Source organism: Cucurbitaria berberidis (assembly GCF_010015615.1).
Source record: "Cucurbitaria berberidis CBS 394.84 unplaced genomic scaffold K460scaffold_3, whole genome shotgun sequence".
Lineage (NCBI taxonomy): Eukaryota > Fungi > Ascomycota > Dothideomycetes > Pleosporales > Cucurbitariaceae > Cucurbitaria > Cucurbitaria berberidis.
In genome coordinates this window covers 3,016,796-3,032,699 of record NW_024468937.1, presented here as the reverse complement: position 1 = coordinate 3,032,699, position 15,904 = coordinate 3,016,796, and the positions used below count along the sequence as shown (strand labels likewise).

Here is a 15,904-nt window from a genome sequence, read left to right as displayed (position 1 = left end):
GCTACCGTGCGTTTCATTTCTGATGGTGAAGCGAACAGTCAGCTCACCTCTACTGACCCCGCTATTCATGTATGCGGATACATTTTCTCTCAAACAACACAACTTCCACTCTACCATTCCGCACTCTCAACCCGCTCAACCTCTTCCATCTACTATGACGAATCGACAGCTTTACCCTCGACAAATCTAGGCATAGCTTCATGCGCTTGGTGACTGACTCCAGATCTCTAGAGCATCTGGGAAGACTATGGCCCCCACATTCAAGAGGCAAACAGACTCCGCCTATAAGCCAGCAAGTACAATGGCGCCGCAATCGCGAATGACAACTACATTGCTAGTCTTGCTGATTGCATAGAAGGTCCGGATTACAAAACAACAGGCTTGACCAGGCCACAAGCGCTCCCACCCAAATCGCTAGCACAACTCATCCGTCGGATACGGTCGTGTCGGTGACCCGTTTCCTCCAACCCAAGTCAGCCACGGACAGTCCTGGGGGTATGCTGATACCTCCTCCCGATTGCCCGGTTCGTTGTTGCCCTCTAGTTACGGCGCATGCTCCTCGCGTAGCACTCCTCACTTTACCAACCCCGGCTCTTTGACGACTCCTCGCGCTACATCCGCCGGTATCCAACCAGGCCATAGTACACAGCAGAAGGAGAAGGGTCTGGGAAGTAAGGATAATGCAGACTTCTTACCAATGGTTATTGAGAACGTGGTAGCCAGTCAGAAGCACTTCGAGCGGCAAGGCTAATTGGAACCCTGCACTTTTGTCCTGGAGAAGCCAGGAAACCCGATCAAGATGTGCAAGCGGCCTGCCTTTAGCGTCCAGGGATTTCCCAAACCCACTTACTAGAGTACTGTCGCCGGCACTTGCGCGTAATATCTGGAGGTATACTCACTTGCGGTAATGTAGGCAAGGGCTATTACGCGCTACATGTTGGAGTCAGCTCAGTCATCAGAGTAGCTCGAGCAGAAAATATCTGGCTGATAACAGAGTAGCGCGATGACTGTGAGATGTTTGTCGACCACGCGGCCAAGGTCGACAAAGTTGGACAGAGGGGCTTCGGGAAGACGAGCTCAATCAAGCCCCAATAACTCCACAGTTCTTCGTCCCTAGTACGTATACGGCGCATAGCGGTAGAAATGGTTGATTACATGTAAGGTAAGGCACTTTGAGCACCCAAGTTACTTTTGGCTATGCAATCTCTTCTGTGGGATACAAAGGGGTGCTAACTTGCCTGCGCTGTATCAAGGATGACCGTAGACAATGCACGCTGAAGAAAAGCTCCTACATATATTCTCTCCTGCTCTACGCCCTCATGAATTCATCGATGCCAAGGTCTGCCCCAGTGATGATCCTAAACCATACACTGGCCACCTTTCTAATCTGCCCTGCCACTTGTGTTCTCCCTTTGCAGTCGTAACCTTCAGCCATATACTTCAACGCTCTTAAGGTCTCGACATTGACTAATCCAGAGTTCTCCAATACTTTGAACCTTTCCTCTTCAACACTTGTAATTATACCGAAATACCTCAACAGGTTTGTTGCTGACCCAATGGTCTTGTCTACATTCTTCAGAGTCCTCCAAGCTTCGGTCAAAAACAGGGTTGGGTGTACTAAGCATAGACGCGGGAGTTTAGCGTAGGTGTTGTCGACGAAGAGGGCCTCAAGGTCACGAAGACGTCTGGTGAATCTCTTGAGTACTCTTACTGTTGGCTTGCTTCCCACTCGTTGTGCAACACTTTTCAAGTCCTCGAATATGGCCATCCTTTCTCCTTCCAGCTTCATCCCTACTGTCTTATCTACAGCACACAGAGTGCAATCGCACGCGAACCCCCATGTACCCATAAACTTCTCCTGCCGCTCCTCGTACATTAGTTCAGGAGCCACATACTGCGAGGTGAGCTCCTCGTCTTTAGCTATGTCGCGAGTCGCACGAAGGAGGAGAATATCGCCGATGAAAGTCCTTGCGCTATTAGGTAGGCATGCGTGGTTGATATATGATGAATGAATCCAAAATCCATTGTGGACGGGTGAGGGTATAGTGAGGAGGTCGAGAGAGCGAAGAGGAGCTGAGAAGCAGTTGCGGCGACGGATATGTTCGATGCGGAACCTGTTGTTGGTTAGTGTCAGACTTCTAACCCTACGCCCCAGTCAGCGATCAACGTAGACATATTTACACATCGACAGGGATATCATCTCCTTCTTTCGCTTCCCAACCTCGCTCCTTCCAGTATCCTCCATCATCTAGGTCGAAGAAGCTCTCTCGCAGACTTGGGTTATGCCTCAGCTTCTGCACCAACTCCTTGAAGAGCAGTGCACCCGCTCGATCCGTTGCTGTACCATCCCCAAGGCTGTATAGTGAGCACTCAGTACTTCGGTCATTGAACAAGTACGCCGGGAGTGCAAAAGCCTTCTCTGCTGTGATTAGATCTCCACATCTGAACGCTCGTGCAGCGAAGAGGCCCCGACCGTGGTGTTGCGTCTGCTTAATTTCGGCGTCGCTGATGTAGTTCGCGACGTCCATATGTAAGGTTAAAGGACCAACGTAGGATGAAATCCGCTCGAGATTGTACTTTGGCGTGGTTTGGTATATCGCCAGATCAAATTTGATGCGATTGGCTAGGCCCTTCAGCGGGCGAGGGAGGATGGAGGCAATGTTCAACGGGTCGTCGGTACTTCGGTTATGCAACCATGCTTCAATAATGGAAGGTTCTGTGAGCTGTGAGGAGAACAAAGAGGGGTTGGATTTAGCGTAGAGAGAAACAGCCTGCGATAGATCATAAGCGGCAGCATCAAATCGCAGGAGCACAAGATCGACGCCGCATCGTTTCCGATAATTATCGATTTGCGCAGCCACATCTAAAGAAGATGCCGCCCTAGCATGAGCACGATTGTAACTTTGAAAGTCAGCAATCCCATCATATAGTAAGTGTTCCAGACTAACAGCTCGAGTGCTTTTCGGAACCTCTTTTGCAGAAACATCACATCGCCGTCCTTCTTCCATGTTGCAGCATCCTTGTTTTCTTCAACATCCTCGGTATTTCTCCACTTCTTTGGTACCCCTCCGTCGGCCTGGTTTAGGAACTCCAGGTCTGAGGGATGATCGACTCGAAGGTGGTAACTGCCCGTCGGCAACCTACTCCAGCACGGCTGTTTGATCGCCAGTATTGAGCCGACTGGGATAATTGGATCAATTATTGAATCTTCAAGGTTGCATACTGTAAGCCGCGCTGCCTGTCCATACTCGCCCTCTACGATGGTGACGGTCGAGGAATACACATAGGGACCTGTAATGGCACGAAGTAGGATGAAATCATTGGGATTTCGGAGGTCGATACGAAGGTCTTCGATACCAACCCGCTTCGCTTCTGACGCCGATGCCCTTGACGGTGGGTATGCAGGCGGGAGAACAAAGTTCCTTGCCGGCATGGCACTCTCGACTAGGAACTTCAGGTGCCATTCGTGATTGTGCAGAAGGATGTCTCGAGACGGTACTGTCGAAGGATTTCGCCCCATTTCGTTCTGTCCTGTCTTCAATAACTCTTTCAGCTCATCAGGGAATTCCTCGTAGGTGTTACGAATCGGGTCCGGACGAGCCATGTTGGAGGTTGAGGACAGCTGACCGGTCGCGATTCCAGACCACAAAGAGAAAGCTTAGCACAACAAGAGAGTTCAAGCTGGGTATGTGAAATTGCGTACAGCGGTGTGCGCGACATGTCTGTATTGTCAATGGGATAATGTGTCCTTTGGAGAGCGGCTAAATCAAATCGCGTCGCAATCTATCCCACGCGACAATATAAGTGAAGCCTTGCTTGGTATCTACCATTGATTTAAGAGCAGGATCATCATCTCTATGCTTACCTAACTTGAACAAGCACCTCCTCGCACTCAAAGTACCTTCACGGAACCAGCGATAGCTTAGCTAGGGCGTAGGCGCCTTGCAAATTCTCTCTTGAACAAGCTAGGCGACGTTCCGATGTGGCGTATTTCAGGGACAAACACAGGAGCTGCGACGTGACGTCTGCTCGATGCTCGGGACCTTCGCTGGGTACTAACATAATCAATCATCTGTTTGTTGCATTTGAGGGCCTCTGGACGTTGTAGATCGGGTCTGCCAATGCAAGAGATGATATGAGAAATGAGAAGCGCCACAAAGGGCGAGTTAGGCGCTCTGCCTCGGTCCACGCGCTTGGACCACTCCTTCCTTCGGCATCCACAGCAGACGTCAGCTCCCCCATGCTACCTTTATTAATTGGTACAGGCGTCTCAATACACACATATATACCAACCAGTCTTCCAGAGAGCATGATAACTTCATTTCTAGGCGATTGTCCCATCGTTGTCCCCCACAACCCATACCGGAGCCGAGATTCACTTCTCTGCAGACAGTGTCTGCGGCTAAGAACACGCGATCAACACCACAGTTGAGTCAATTCATTCGTTGGGCTGGGCTGCAGAACTTCAGCTATTTTGAGCAGATCATTCTGTACTACTTCATTTCTCTGTGTTCATCATCATCCCTTAAGCAGCACCAGCATACACGTTGAAACCTCCGACAGCCTTCACAGCTTAGCCTGTATACCAGCCTTGGGCGTTGTATTTCTGCGGATAGAGGTTGCGTGGGAACAACACCTCATCCAACCCATGCACACCTTTCTTCCCCAGATAACCTGCCGCATAAGACTGTTGAACCAGTATATTCCAGTTGATATGATGCTCTGCAATGTTTTAGACTCTATCAACTTCACATGGACTGGATGCAACACTCACCCCACTTGACCTGACTGCAGCCATCGTAGGCCCTACCGCATTTGTTATGCGGCTTCAGGATGGGCCGCTGGTGTACACGGCACCACCGATAATGGTCGTCGCGGAAGCAGTTGACGGAGTAGGTAGGCGCGCCGCATGCGCTACCAAAGAAAGATTTCAGTGACAAATACAATCGAGGATTGATTTTTTTTTTTTTTTTAACCCCTTGCGCTCATCTCCAGCCTACTTTCGCTACGATGCCAACCCGATCATTTCCATCGCGTATGGAAGGAAGCTTGCATTCAGCCTGCTACCAACTGTCCTAGGAGCTGGAAGAGCATTCGCGTTTTGAGGTGGCGTTTGAACGTAGCCATGTGAGGCTGGGGGCGGACCGTACACCGGGGGCGGGGGAGGAGGAGTGGGCTGGTATATTGAAGGCGCGTCCGAGAACGAAGGAACTGCCGGAACTGCGTTTGGTCCAACAGTACGAACAATGGTTCTTTCAGAATTGGTCAAACGACGCTCCACGTTGTCAAGACGGTTGTTGAGTTCGTTTTGGAGAAGTTTAACACTGCTGTCAAGCGTGCGAATCGCTCCGACGATTCGGTTAGCTTGCTCTTGGTTCATGACGAAAGAGTGGATTAATGTATGGTATGAAGGTGCTATTTGCGTGAGTTGATATACGTGGTGGGCGGCAGTGTATACAAGTTTGTTGTAACGGAGGCGGAGGTATGGTTGTATTTTGCGCATTTGCTTGGCGCAAACGGCAACGTTCGATGGAGCAAGCGAAGCTTTATCAAGACTGGTAACTATTCTTTCACTCAACTTTTTTAATGCACCAATAGTTCAACGACTGAAGCCGGCTGTTTGATGAGCAAAGATTGGATCAGGCGCATGGATGAATGACTCTGTCATGCGAGGTGTACATGCATTTTCATTGTCTACAATCAACAGCAGTATGTGCCTGGAGAGCGCCACTTTCGGGATCACGCCCGCGCCAGGACCGGCTTTTTCATTCCGTTCTTGGGACACATTCCCCAAAGATTTACACGAGTAGCTGAGGGCTGAGGTAGAGGTTATACTTCACATGGCGCGCCTCGCCTGCAAACATAGTTGCAGATTATCCTGGAGTGGTGAGGAGGAGAAATTATCAAGCAGCGAACGATACGTGTGAAATTATCAATGCCCACCCTACTCGGCGATAGCGCTGAGTTCCAGCTGGTCTCGGACAAGTTTGTGATACTCTTTCAGGAGGTACATCAGAAGTCCGCTCTTTCGCACTTTGCACACATTTGATTGAGCTCTGAAGGTTTCCTAACAATCTCATCAAATCCCAGAGACTTCTATGATAAGACTGAATCTCTACGCCAGATATGATGACGAAAACCATTCGTAGCAACCCCAAGACGGGTAGTAATCTTGCGGAAGGACGAGGTGTAATGGGATGGATGGCAAACAGAACTGTGATGTCTGCGCACTACATCATCTATGGCACGCAAGGTAATCGGGCTTCTCCATATGTGTCTAGGAACAGTAAATTTCGCACGTTTTGATCTTGGATTCTTCCTGACTAAATGAGTGACTCTTCCTGACATCGGGCTATGTACAATAGATCTGTTTATATGTACAACCTTCGTTATATGTTGCAAATACCCTACAGTGTCCGTAATTTAACCGAAGGTCGAGTTTATCGGACCAAACTTGATGTTCGAGAAGGTGACCGATGCACTAGCAGATTTGCTCTCAACATCCGCCGGGACACCGGAGGTTATCTCGCATTCCCCACGCGCGCTACCAAGGTCGGTTTCGGGATTCTTGTCGGTCGGATAAGTCGAGTCGAGCCATAGCATGTTGGAATAGTGATCGTCCCACAATGACATGACAAGAACCATGCCATTAGCAAGAGCTTTGGCCATGTTGGCCATTCCACCCTTATCCTTGAACGTGTACTTATCCTTGAAGGCAATCTTCTGAGCGTCGCAAAATTTAGTTGTGACACTGTTTCCTTCGACGCCCGGAATGGTAGATTGACTGTTGGGAATGACTTTTCCGTTTTGGACATAGTAGCGCTTGATCTCCATGGCATCTCCAGTGCCGATGAACTGTGTGACAACGGTAAACTTCTTGGAGGTGTCAACAGTTTTTCCTTTTCCATAGAAGTCTTTCACGCCCATACGGTAGCTGTTGAAGTCGCAGCCATCAGGATCGCACACGCCCGCATAGCGGTCTGCAGAATATGTTCCACCGCACTCATCGCCATTACAGCGTGACTGCTCGATGGTAGAGCACGAATGAGGTGTCACCGCCGTGCTGACGGAGTTAGCTTCCCAGATATCCATCTCAGCGCAGCAGGAGCCGTGACCGCCCACACCAGCATTAGGGTCGTTAGAAGAGGCAGTCCAGCCTTCGACGTTGCCCTTCACAGCGTTAGCAGGTACTTTACTGTGGGCAGGGTTAGAACTATGACGAACCTCGCCGTTGATGAATTTCATATCCCTTGGACATTGAGCATCACAATAGCCAGTACCATATTTAGCACCGGCCTTGTTGGTCGAGTACTTCTTCAAGCCACCGTCGGCGTCCATAGAGACGAAGTACAGTGCGCCGTTAAGACCGCAAGGCAGGTTCGACAGATCAACGTCGAATGTAAACTCCTGATTCCCACCAAATTTAAACATCTCATATGTTGTATCATCCTTCATAAGATACGTACGCGATCCGATGTTTGTGGTAGAAGAGCCTTTCGTAACGAACTTCAACTGCAGAGAGTTTCCGCTCGCGGTGATGCCGTATGTACCCGTGTAGTCGGCACCATCGACTGCACAGTTGGCGGCGCAGGCTTTGTTGTCTTTGCAGACAGTAGCGTTCCACTCGTTGCCGGTGTAGCAATTGGTGTACCTGATATAACCTCAGTGAAACGAGACTTGCGGTAAGATTGAGCTGATTAGGACATACCCGCCCTTGACGTGGAGCCAGCGCCAGTTAGAGTCGATAACAATCTTCCCGTTCTTGCTCGTGCAGCTGCCCTTAGCTGTACATGACTGCCAAGTCATTCCAGGATGAGTCTCGGTCTTCTCCGTGCCCACGAGCTGGCCGCGGGCAACGGAAAGTAGAGAAGCAGCTAAAACAAGAGTGCGATACATGGTGAAGTTGGTGCTGTTCGTATGCGTGTCGTTACAATTGCTCTGGCAGGTCCAGACTTAAGTATGAGGTGCCGAGAAATTGGAGGGGTCCTCCTGCCTCCTCGCCATGGTCCCGGCGGCGGCGGAAATCGCTCCAAATGACGGGTTGAGAATCTTAATATGTAATTGAAGGCCTTCATATGAGCGGAGAGAAGATCCATATGAAAATCTAGGGGCTAACTGTGCGGCCGACACCCCGTTCATGTATCTGAGATCTGTGTGACCACAGCCTGGTCAATCTATTTGAAGTCAGCTATGGCGTCGCTCCGGGATAGACAACTTCGATCTGATCGAGGCTTTTTCACCAATCATGAAGGACTCACCCGTACTCCCTACGCAGCATGTCATCAAACAGCATAAGAAGCTGTCTCGAGATCAACCACCAGCAACGTGGTGTGGCAAGTAGCCTGGGACAGAGTATTGTTCTCGAAGCTAAGATCAGTCGTTCATTCGGTGGGAGAAGGTCTACTCATTTCGGCATACTATATTGCGAGGGGAAAATGATCACTCGACGAGAGGCATGGAAAAAAATTCGCCCTGTCCATGGTCTGATGATAGTCTCCCCACGTCGGCGGTATTCTCGGCTAAGAGCATGAAGCATACTGAAGCTCACTGCCGCGACTTAGGCAACCTTGGCATAGTGAATTTACTGGGTAACACATATGTGAGATCCCTGTTCAGACGCGGACAATTAGCCTTGCCGGACGGTCTTTCGATATTAGATAGGGGTATACATTGATTGTATAGGAATTCAAAATCCTCGACCCATGCGTGTCAGAAACATTCAGCTCTTGTAAGCGTGATGATAAGATTCCCGCGGCGTTGATCTAATGTGGAATGTATGGTAGCGATGAAGTGATCGTAGACCCTCTAGAGCAAGTTATCAACGTAAGCTTGCTTTGGTCGAACAAGTAGAGAAATACCCTCAGAGGTTGTTAGCATATTAATATCGAGCGGCGAATTGGGATTCGGCAACGAAATTAAGGTTATGATCGGCAAGGAGGTTTGTGGGGAAATGTTGGTTCCCCGCTTTTCAGTCAGGGATTAGGCCCTTTGCAGGCGAATACTGCTCCGTGAGGGCTTGATTCGAAACCTTTGCAATAACAAATGGTCATTTGAGGTTCTATGATTAGAGTGAAGTCTGGCAAACCCTTTTGTGCTAGCTTGACTTCAAGGAGTCACGATCTAACACAGAATGTGTCGTCGCGTAAGTGGTGTGCAGACAGGCAACAGCTGATAGCACGTAGCCAAGGCGTGTAAGGAACCTAGTATAGGACACTTCTCAAGCTTGCGCCTGTTTCCAAGAAATGACAATATATAGTGTTCTATAGCTGACCAAGCAAAGGCTTCTGTCCATTCGTTTGCGACAGTGGCTCTGAAGTACGGCGAGCGTCCACGAAGGAAATGTAACTGGTTGGGCAAATTCGAGTCGCCTTTCGGAAAACCTGACGGTCTCAAAGTGGAAGTCGTCAGGAAGCTGCTAAGGCGTGTAATAACAATCATATTCTGGGGATCCGTCTAGAACTAAAGGCTTCAGTTCAGATTCAAGAGCGTGTGGAGAAGGAAGGCTGGCGTCGATTAACGGGTGTTACCGGAACGCAGGATGTGCAGCCTGGGCGGCGCTGTTGACTCGTCAGTAACACTGCTACTCCCAATGTTGAACGCCCGAAGGTTGGACGCCGCTGGAGGTAGAGAACTTGCATCATAGCTTCGATCGCAGTTCCCACTGACAGTTTGGTTCTGTTCGCGATAAACATGGCTCGCACAAGGCTGACTAATTCCCGTCTTATGCCCGAGCGTCGGCGCTACGGCTATGACTGCATCGTTCTCCTCATCTCCATTCACATCTCCGCCTTGTCCGACTCGCATCATCAACAATAACACACTACTTGGCATCCTGATCCATTTCTGATTTGCCATGTCGAATAGAGGTGCGGACGGCACCGAACCCGAGTCACGCGAGAACTCTCCTGAAGGGCACGATGGTTCATCGGAAAAGCGCACGAGCAAGAAGCGGAAAGTGCTCTCATGCTACGCGTGTCGCAATCGAAAAATGAAGTGCGATCGAGTATATCCAGTGTGCGGAAGATGTCAGAAGACTGGAAGAGCCGATGAATGCACGTATGATCCGCGATTGCTAGAGGAGCCGCACATCAATAGCGACACGCATATTGATGGAGGCGCTCCGTTCGCAGCACCAGAACACGTAGCGCATAGATTCGCTCATACGCCTACATCACCTGATGAGTTGCGTTTTAAAATCAGGGCTCAGGAGAGAAGGATCGAGATGCTAGAGCAGAAGCTGGCTGCCAACGACAGCAGGAAGAGCCTATCGCAGTACGAGGATCGGCTCCCCGAGGAGCCAGATTTCAAGGAACAAATGCTGTTTAGAGGAAAAGGTTTCAAAACACAGTTTCAGGGCGTTACGAGCGTAATGAGCTTGATATCGCAGGTACCAGCTCCCAACTCAGAAACTTGGAAGCCTTACACACAAAAGCTCACTGCATTCAGTATCGCGAACTTCAAGCTTTCACACGTGAAGCTCTCACTGTAGATCATTCCATCACTCGTGTCAAAACAGATTTCAAAGCATTCCGTGATCGAAGAAAGATAGCTTCAAAACGACCGGGCGCAATTACTCAGGGCACAGACGAGGAAGTGCTTGCAGCGCTACCGGAAAGAAACATAGTTGATGTACATGTCGCCCTGTACTTCCAGACATGGGAGACGACCTACCGAGTCTTGCATGAACCGTCATTTTGGAGTGAGTATTCTAGTTTTTGGGAGCAGCGACATGGAGATCATGGTCAGCCTGGCTTCGCCGTCATCCTCCTCTTGATCGTTGCTACTTCCAAATGCCTTAACCCGAAGGATGATGATTTTATGGGCGACACTACTGCTGATCGACAAATCGCTTCTAATCTCATCGGAATATGCGAAAGTTGGATCGGCAGACAGTCTCGAAAACGCATGACTTTGCTGTTCTTTCAACTTCAATGTCTGGCGCTAGTTGCGAAGAGAGTCAACTGCGTAAAACTAAAGCAGGACTGGGTCACCTCCGGTGACCTTGTGCGACTTGCCCTAGCTTCCGGCCTGCATCGAGACGCGTCATTACTGGCTAGTGGCAAGATATCAGAGTTCGAAAAGGAGATGAAGAAACGACTATGGGTCACCGTTACGGAGCTCGAGCTACAATCATCTCTTGAAAGTGGTCTCCAGTCTTCGCTCACGAACTTATATTTCGATGCGCCGGCTCCCGCTAACCTTCCCGACGACGCGTTCTCAATCGACACTTCTGAAATACCAGCCAGCAGACCCATCCTACACTTCACATCAGCTTCGTATCTTAGTGTTGCTCTGAAGTCGCTTCCTCTCCGTATTCATCTCGCTCAACTCTTGAACAATCCTTCTACCGAACTCCGATACTCCGATATACTTCACTATGACGCGCAGGTCCACTCCCTGCTCTCCGCCCTTCCTTCCTGGGAAGGCGATCGAGCTGTATTACCGGCAGCCCTACTTCAGCTACAACTCCGCCAGTATCTGCTCCTACTACACCAGCCGTATGCAAAGCTTGCGGTTAAAAATCAGCGTTACATGCATTCGTTCATCACATGTGTAGATGTCGCAGGCGCTATGATCGCGACGCATGATGATCTTGTTGCCAAAGGTATCTTGGCTTTGAACAACTTCCGAAATGATGTGGTCAGGGTTGGCTTGACACTCGCCCAAGTTGTGTATCACAATTGCGTCCAATATGGCCCTATGAAACCTTCAGCGCTTGCTCCGAACATGACCGAGTCTCACTTTGCTGACCCGCAAATCGGGGACCTTCCCTCCACCAACGGGTGGACATCGCCAGATAATCTACTGATGCTTGCGGCCTTACCACAGGAGCCTTTTCTTGCTAGGACGTTATGCGCCTCTTCCGTCGAGATCCTGGAACGATCCAGGCAGATTTTCGAACAAAAGGTCATGCGTCTCGGTACAGGGTATATGGAGTTCTGGCTATTATCTGCCGCGGTCGGTATGCTGCCATCTGCACCTTCTCCAGCCACTTCAATAGCGTATGTGACCAATACGAGCGATGATATTCACTCAAGATGCAAAATCACGTTGGACCGGTTCACAACGTTATTATTTCGGGTTCTTGCACTACAGAAAGACCCGGGAAATGGCTTTGCATTGTCACTCCGTGATACCATGGCAAGTATCTCGCCGTCCGAAGGTCACACTCCGATTCTAAGTGCAGGTGCTGTCTATTCTAGGGGTGGGCTTGGAGCTACACCGACAACGACAAGCCATGCATCTTGTTCGGAAATACCTGGCATGAACATAGGAAGTGTCACTACAGATGGGTCAAAAGATATGACTGGCCCCTTTGATGCTTTGCAGGATATGCAAGTCGACCTTGGAGGATGGTCGTTTCCGGACTTCTGGGCTTTCGATTTTGGTGGAGACTTCTGATCTAGGATTAGATAGGTAGATCAAGTAGTAGGCCGAGAAACACATTAACAGCTTCGGGTGGAATCAGAATCCTCATCAGAGGTGCGATAGTCCCTTCAATAGCCTATATTTGTTTCCCCTAGGCTATCTAGGACATAAAGTCTTCATCGTTACTCTACTTTCGATGTGGTCATCCAATAAGGTCTAGCTAAGAATGCCGTTCCTCCTCATTTCTTTGCCGCAGCGGCCTTCTTCGCCTCCTTTCGCGCTTTTCCCTTGAGCCTGCCGGAGCCTTTCTTCTGCTCCGTTGCTTCCTCGGCACCAAGCTCGTCCTTCTCCTCGCTCTTTTCTCCCTTCATATCTAGTCCCTTCAACCCCTCCACCAAGTCGCCATCGCCTTTCTTGCTAGTGTCGACATACATCTCCCCAAATGCCTTCACCCACGCCGGGTTGACCAACACAATCGCCACCTCCCACTCCACGGCAAAGCCCTCGATCTTCTCCAAATATGCCTTCTCGTTCTCGTCGACATACTTGATCAGATCTCCGGCGTCCCAATGCATCGCCTTTCCCTCGTTCGCTTTCGCGCCCGTGGCAAGACCCTCTTGGAACGCGTTCATGTGCTTGTCGAGGAAGGCAACGTAGTCGGTCTTGATGGTGACGACCCTCTCGAGGGCACTTATGTCGATGCGAAGGCTCTTGAGCTCTTCGTTGTTCTCGGCTAGCTGCGTTTGCTTTTCGGCAAGAACGGCGCGGACTTGGAGGAGGATGTGTTCGTAGAACGTCTTGTCCTTGTCTTGCACGACACGGTTGGTGGGGTAGGTTTGGAGCGCCTTTTGGAGGCGCTGCTTCGCGTTGGACATGTCGGTTTGGGCAGACATTGTGGAGGAAGTTGCTGGAGGAAGTTGCTGGAGAATGCTGTGAAGGTGCGAGCAAGTTTTGGATAGAGAGGCAAAACGGGGTTGATAGTTAGACAGAAGGAGCAGAGGGCGAGACTTTAAAGAGAGGCGAGGGGAAATTCTCGACGCCAAGCGCACCGTGCACAGGCTAGAAGAAGTAGAGGCCTTCGAGGTGAATGTGAAAGAGCGGCTCTGATCAGAGCTGCTCGAGCAGCAAGGAGGTGAATCAGTGTTCGAGACCGTACACTCTCATTCAATACACATGGCTATTAGCTTACGAATAGCCTGTACTAGCTATTCTTACATTTTCTGTTCGTTGACAGAGCCAAAAGGAGTGGCAGTAGTCCAAGGCTAACTTTTCCATTTGACACCAAGTTACCTCGGAGGTTCTCGGTATTCTTCACATTAATGATAAGGAGACTGTGATTGCAGCATGTTAGACTCCAGCAGCTTCTGGGCCTCACTTGCACTATCCTCAGAATGGTGAGATTATGGATCAATGCGGGATGCGGAAGGATAGTGAGTGTACGGAATCTTATCTAGGCAGCCCGTGAAGAAGCCCAGACCGATAATACATCTATATCCTCGCTTTCCAATTCCACCCTACCAACGAGAAACGAGTGGCTAAGAGCAAAAGCCCACCGACAAAAAAAGACGAACCTGCCCAGATATTCGCATACGTATAACTCCCTCCATGCTGCTGTATCAGCGCCCCCGCCAAAGGCGGCCCTGTAAAACTCGAAAAGCTCACAATCGTAAACGCCATACCCATTCTCACGCCACTTTTTTTCAGATCCGGCGTCCGGCTCAACGACCCAATAACCGCAGGCCACAGTGCCTGGATAACTGAGCTGGCGGATCCATAAATGACGGCAAAGGCGTACAGGGCACCGACAGAGTGAATGCCAATCCAGCCAAACATCATGATACCAGCAATGAAGGCGAACGGGATCAAGACATTAAGACCTCCGATCTTGTCAGCGTAGTATGTCGGCAGAAGCCGAAACACAAAGCCCATGCAAATCTGTACCAGCAGCAAGTTGATCGACTGCTGATAGCTCACACCCAGAACATTGCGCCCATACGCGCCTATGTAGAAGAATGCAAAATACAATCCCCAGAACGAGAAGAACATAGCCGCGCAGTAAAGTGAGTACGGAGCTTCCTTAAATGAGTCCCAATCGACGAGCGGTCCAGTCTTGCGGGGTGGAAGACGTGTGCGGTATAACGCGATGGTGATAATGTTCAGCACCAACATGATAAAACCGATAATGCGTATTGTCCACGGGAACCCGAAGCGCGGCAAGCACTGCTGAACAATGATAGGGAACACAACACCGCCTGTACAGGAACCCAGAGCCGTGATACCCAGCGCAAACGCACGCCTCTTGACGAAGTAGGTTGATACCAAGGCCATGGAGGGGCAGAATTGCAGACCATTCGCGATGCCGAGACATACGCCCTGCGAGAGGAACAGTTGCCAGAGTTTCGTTGACTCGGCCATTGTGAAGACGCCTACGAGTTGGAAGATGGCTCCTGCGATGTATACGGGGCGGAAGAGGCCGGCGTCTGTAGCCCGACCGGTGAACGTGCCGATACCGAAGAGGAGGAAGACTTGGATAGAGCCGATCCAGGATATGGTGGATGGCGCGATGCCGAGGGTGTTCTGATAGTATGTTTGGTAGACTCCAAAGGAGCCGAAGAAGCCAAACGTTGTAAATATCGTGAGGTGGGTGCACATAACTTGAATCCAGGCTGTTGTCCCGCCGTCGGGTGCGGGCCCAGGGTCAAAAGATGCTGCGGATCTCCTTGATAAGATTCTTGTGATAGCAGGCGCCATCGATTCTTGTGTCTTTTCATATTGCTGCTCTTCTGTTTCTTCTGCGCTTTCCTCTATTTCGTCGTCGCGGAGGATTGGCCATACCCTCGTGTTGCGTTCCCTTTCGTCGCGGAGAGTGGCATCCTTTTCCGGGTCATGCCTGCTTCCTTCGACAGCGGTGGCACTCATGGTCTAGCTTCTCGGTGTTATGAAGAAAACAGAAGTTTTAAATAAGCGCCTACTCCACAGGACTACTTTTTGGGCTATTGACGATATGTAGAAGTGCCTTGAGTATTTGGGAGAATGTTCTGAGTTGATTATCGACGCAAGCTGACTCTTGATATAGACATTGCGTCTTTCTCAATTAAACCAAGATTGGAAACTATGACTGTACAGCTCTCCAAAAGGGTCTGAAAAGCCTTATTTCCGAGGTCGTCATGACTAGATGACAAAGATTTTTCGCGATACCAAATGCGTTGAACGCACATCCTTACCATATGCGATCAGGTGGGTTTTTGACAGCATAATTGCCCTGCTGTGACCAATGGCGGAGAAGTAGCGGAGATCCCCGCGGGGGCGGGTTCGGTAAAGCGGGTTAAGTCATGCTAGTTTGTCCGACAACTGGATGCCACATGTGCCGAAGTTCAAACAACGACTGTACACTCTATTCCTGTTGCACGTACTCTCCTAGTTGTAACTGATAGGCCTGCCAATCTGCTCTCTAAGCCGCTCCGACTGCAAGGGCAAGTTTGCAATCCGCCATTATTGCCAATTGCTGCCAAGCTGAGCACTACGAAGAGGTCCG

At 50.0% G+C, this 15,904-nt stretch overlaps 7 protein-coding genes across 7 annotated transcripts; 1 reads left to right on the top strand and 6 right to left on the bottom strand.

The window, feature by feature from the left end:
• Window positions 1–1,309: 1,309 nt before the first annotated feature.
• K460DRAFT_286117 (SET domain-containing protein) lies at window positions 1,310–3,604 on the bottom strand (the record flags this gene model as incomplete). The annotated part of the gene is made up of 3 exons (XM_040928862.1): window positions 1,310–2,114; window positions 2,182–2,901; window positions 2,949–3,604. 3 exons carry the CDS (start codon window positions 3,602–3,604, stop codon window positions 1,310–1,312), a joined length of 2,181 nt encoding a protein of 726 aa, XP_040788147.1.
• A 969-nt stretch (window positions 3,605–4,573) lies between these two features.
• K460DRAFT_395211 (uncharacterized protein) lies at window positions 4,574–5,482 on the bottom strand (the record flags this gene model as incomplete). Its single annotated transcript, XM_040936035.1, has 3 exons — window positions 5,019–5,482; window positions 4,775–4,914; window positions 4,574–4,722 (listed from the first exon to the last, which is right to left on the bottom strand). The coding sequence occupies exons 1-3, from the start codon at window positions 5,378–5,380 to the stop codon at window positions 4,574–4,576; spliced, it is 651 nt and encodes a 216-aa protein (XP_040788146.1). The 5' UTR covers window positions 5,381–5,482.
• Window positions 5,483–6,294: 812 nt separating this feature from the next.
• Window positions 6,295–7,896, bottom strand: K460DRAFT_312136 (glycoside hydrolase family 7 protein; the record flags this gene model as incomplete). The annotated part of the gene is made up of 3 exons (XM_040930205.1): window positions 6,295–7,170; window positions 7,225–7,651; window positions 7,673–7,896. 3 exons carry the CDS (start codon window positions 7,894–7,896, stop codon window positions 6,424–6,426), a joined length of 1,398 nt encoding a protein of 465 aa, XP_040788145.1. The 3' UTR covers window positions 6,295–6,423.
• Window positions 7,897–8,750: 854 nt separating this feature from the next.
• K460DRAFT_366442 (uncharacterized protein) lies at window positions 8,751–9,557 on the bottom strand. The gene is made up of 3 exons (XM_040933376.1): window positions 9,086–9,557; window positions 8,859–9,028; window positions 8,751–8,805 (listed from the first exon to the last, which is right to left on the bottom strand). Exon 1 carries the CDS (start codon window positions 9,436–9,438, stop codon window positions 9,121–9,123), a length of 318 nt encoding a protein of 105 aa, XP_040788144.1. The 5' UTR covers window positions 9,439–9,557; the 3' UTR covers window positions 8,751–8,805; window positions 8,859–9,028; window positions 9,086–9,120.
• A 296-nt stretch (window positions 9,558–9,853) lies between these two features.
• On the top strand, window positions 9,854–12,402 carry K460DRAFT_283904 (uncharacterized protein; the record flags this gene model as incomplete). The annotated part of the gene is made up of 2 exons (XM_040928690.1): window positions 9,854–10,387; window positions 10,447–12,402. The coding sequence occupies 2 exons, from the start codon at window positions 9,854–9,856 to the stop codon at window positions 12,400–12,402; spliced, it is 2,490 nt and encodes an 829-aa protein (XP_040788143.1).
• Window positions 12,403–12,608: 206 nt separating this feature from the next.
• Window positions 12,609–13,262, bottom strand: K460DRAFT_405831 (uncharacterized protein; the record flags this gene model as incomplete). The annotated part of the gene is made up of 1 exon (XM_040936888.1): window positions 12,609–13,262. One exon carries the CDS (start codon window positions 13,260–13,262, stop codon window positions 12,609–12,611), a length of 654 nt encoding a protein of 217 aa, XP_040788142.1.
• Window positions 13,263–13,616: 354 nt separating this feature from the next.
• On the bottom strand, window positions 13,617–15,490 carry K460DRAFT_366440 (MFS monocarboxylate transporter-like protein). The gene has a single exon (XM_040933375.1). The coding sequence runs from the start codon at window positions 15,286–15,288 to the stop codon at window positions 13,858–13,860; it is 1,431 nt and encodes a 476-aa protein (XP_040788141.1). The 5' UTR covers window positions 15,289–15,490; the 3' UTR covers window positions 13,617–13,857.
• Between the last annotated feature and the right edge of the window lie 414 nt (window positions 15,491–15,904).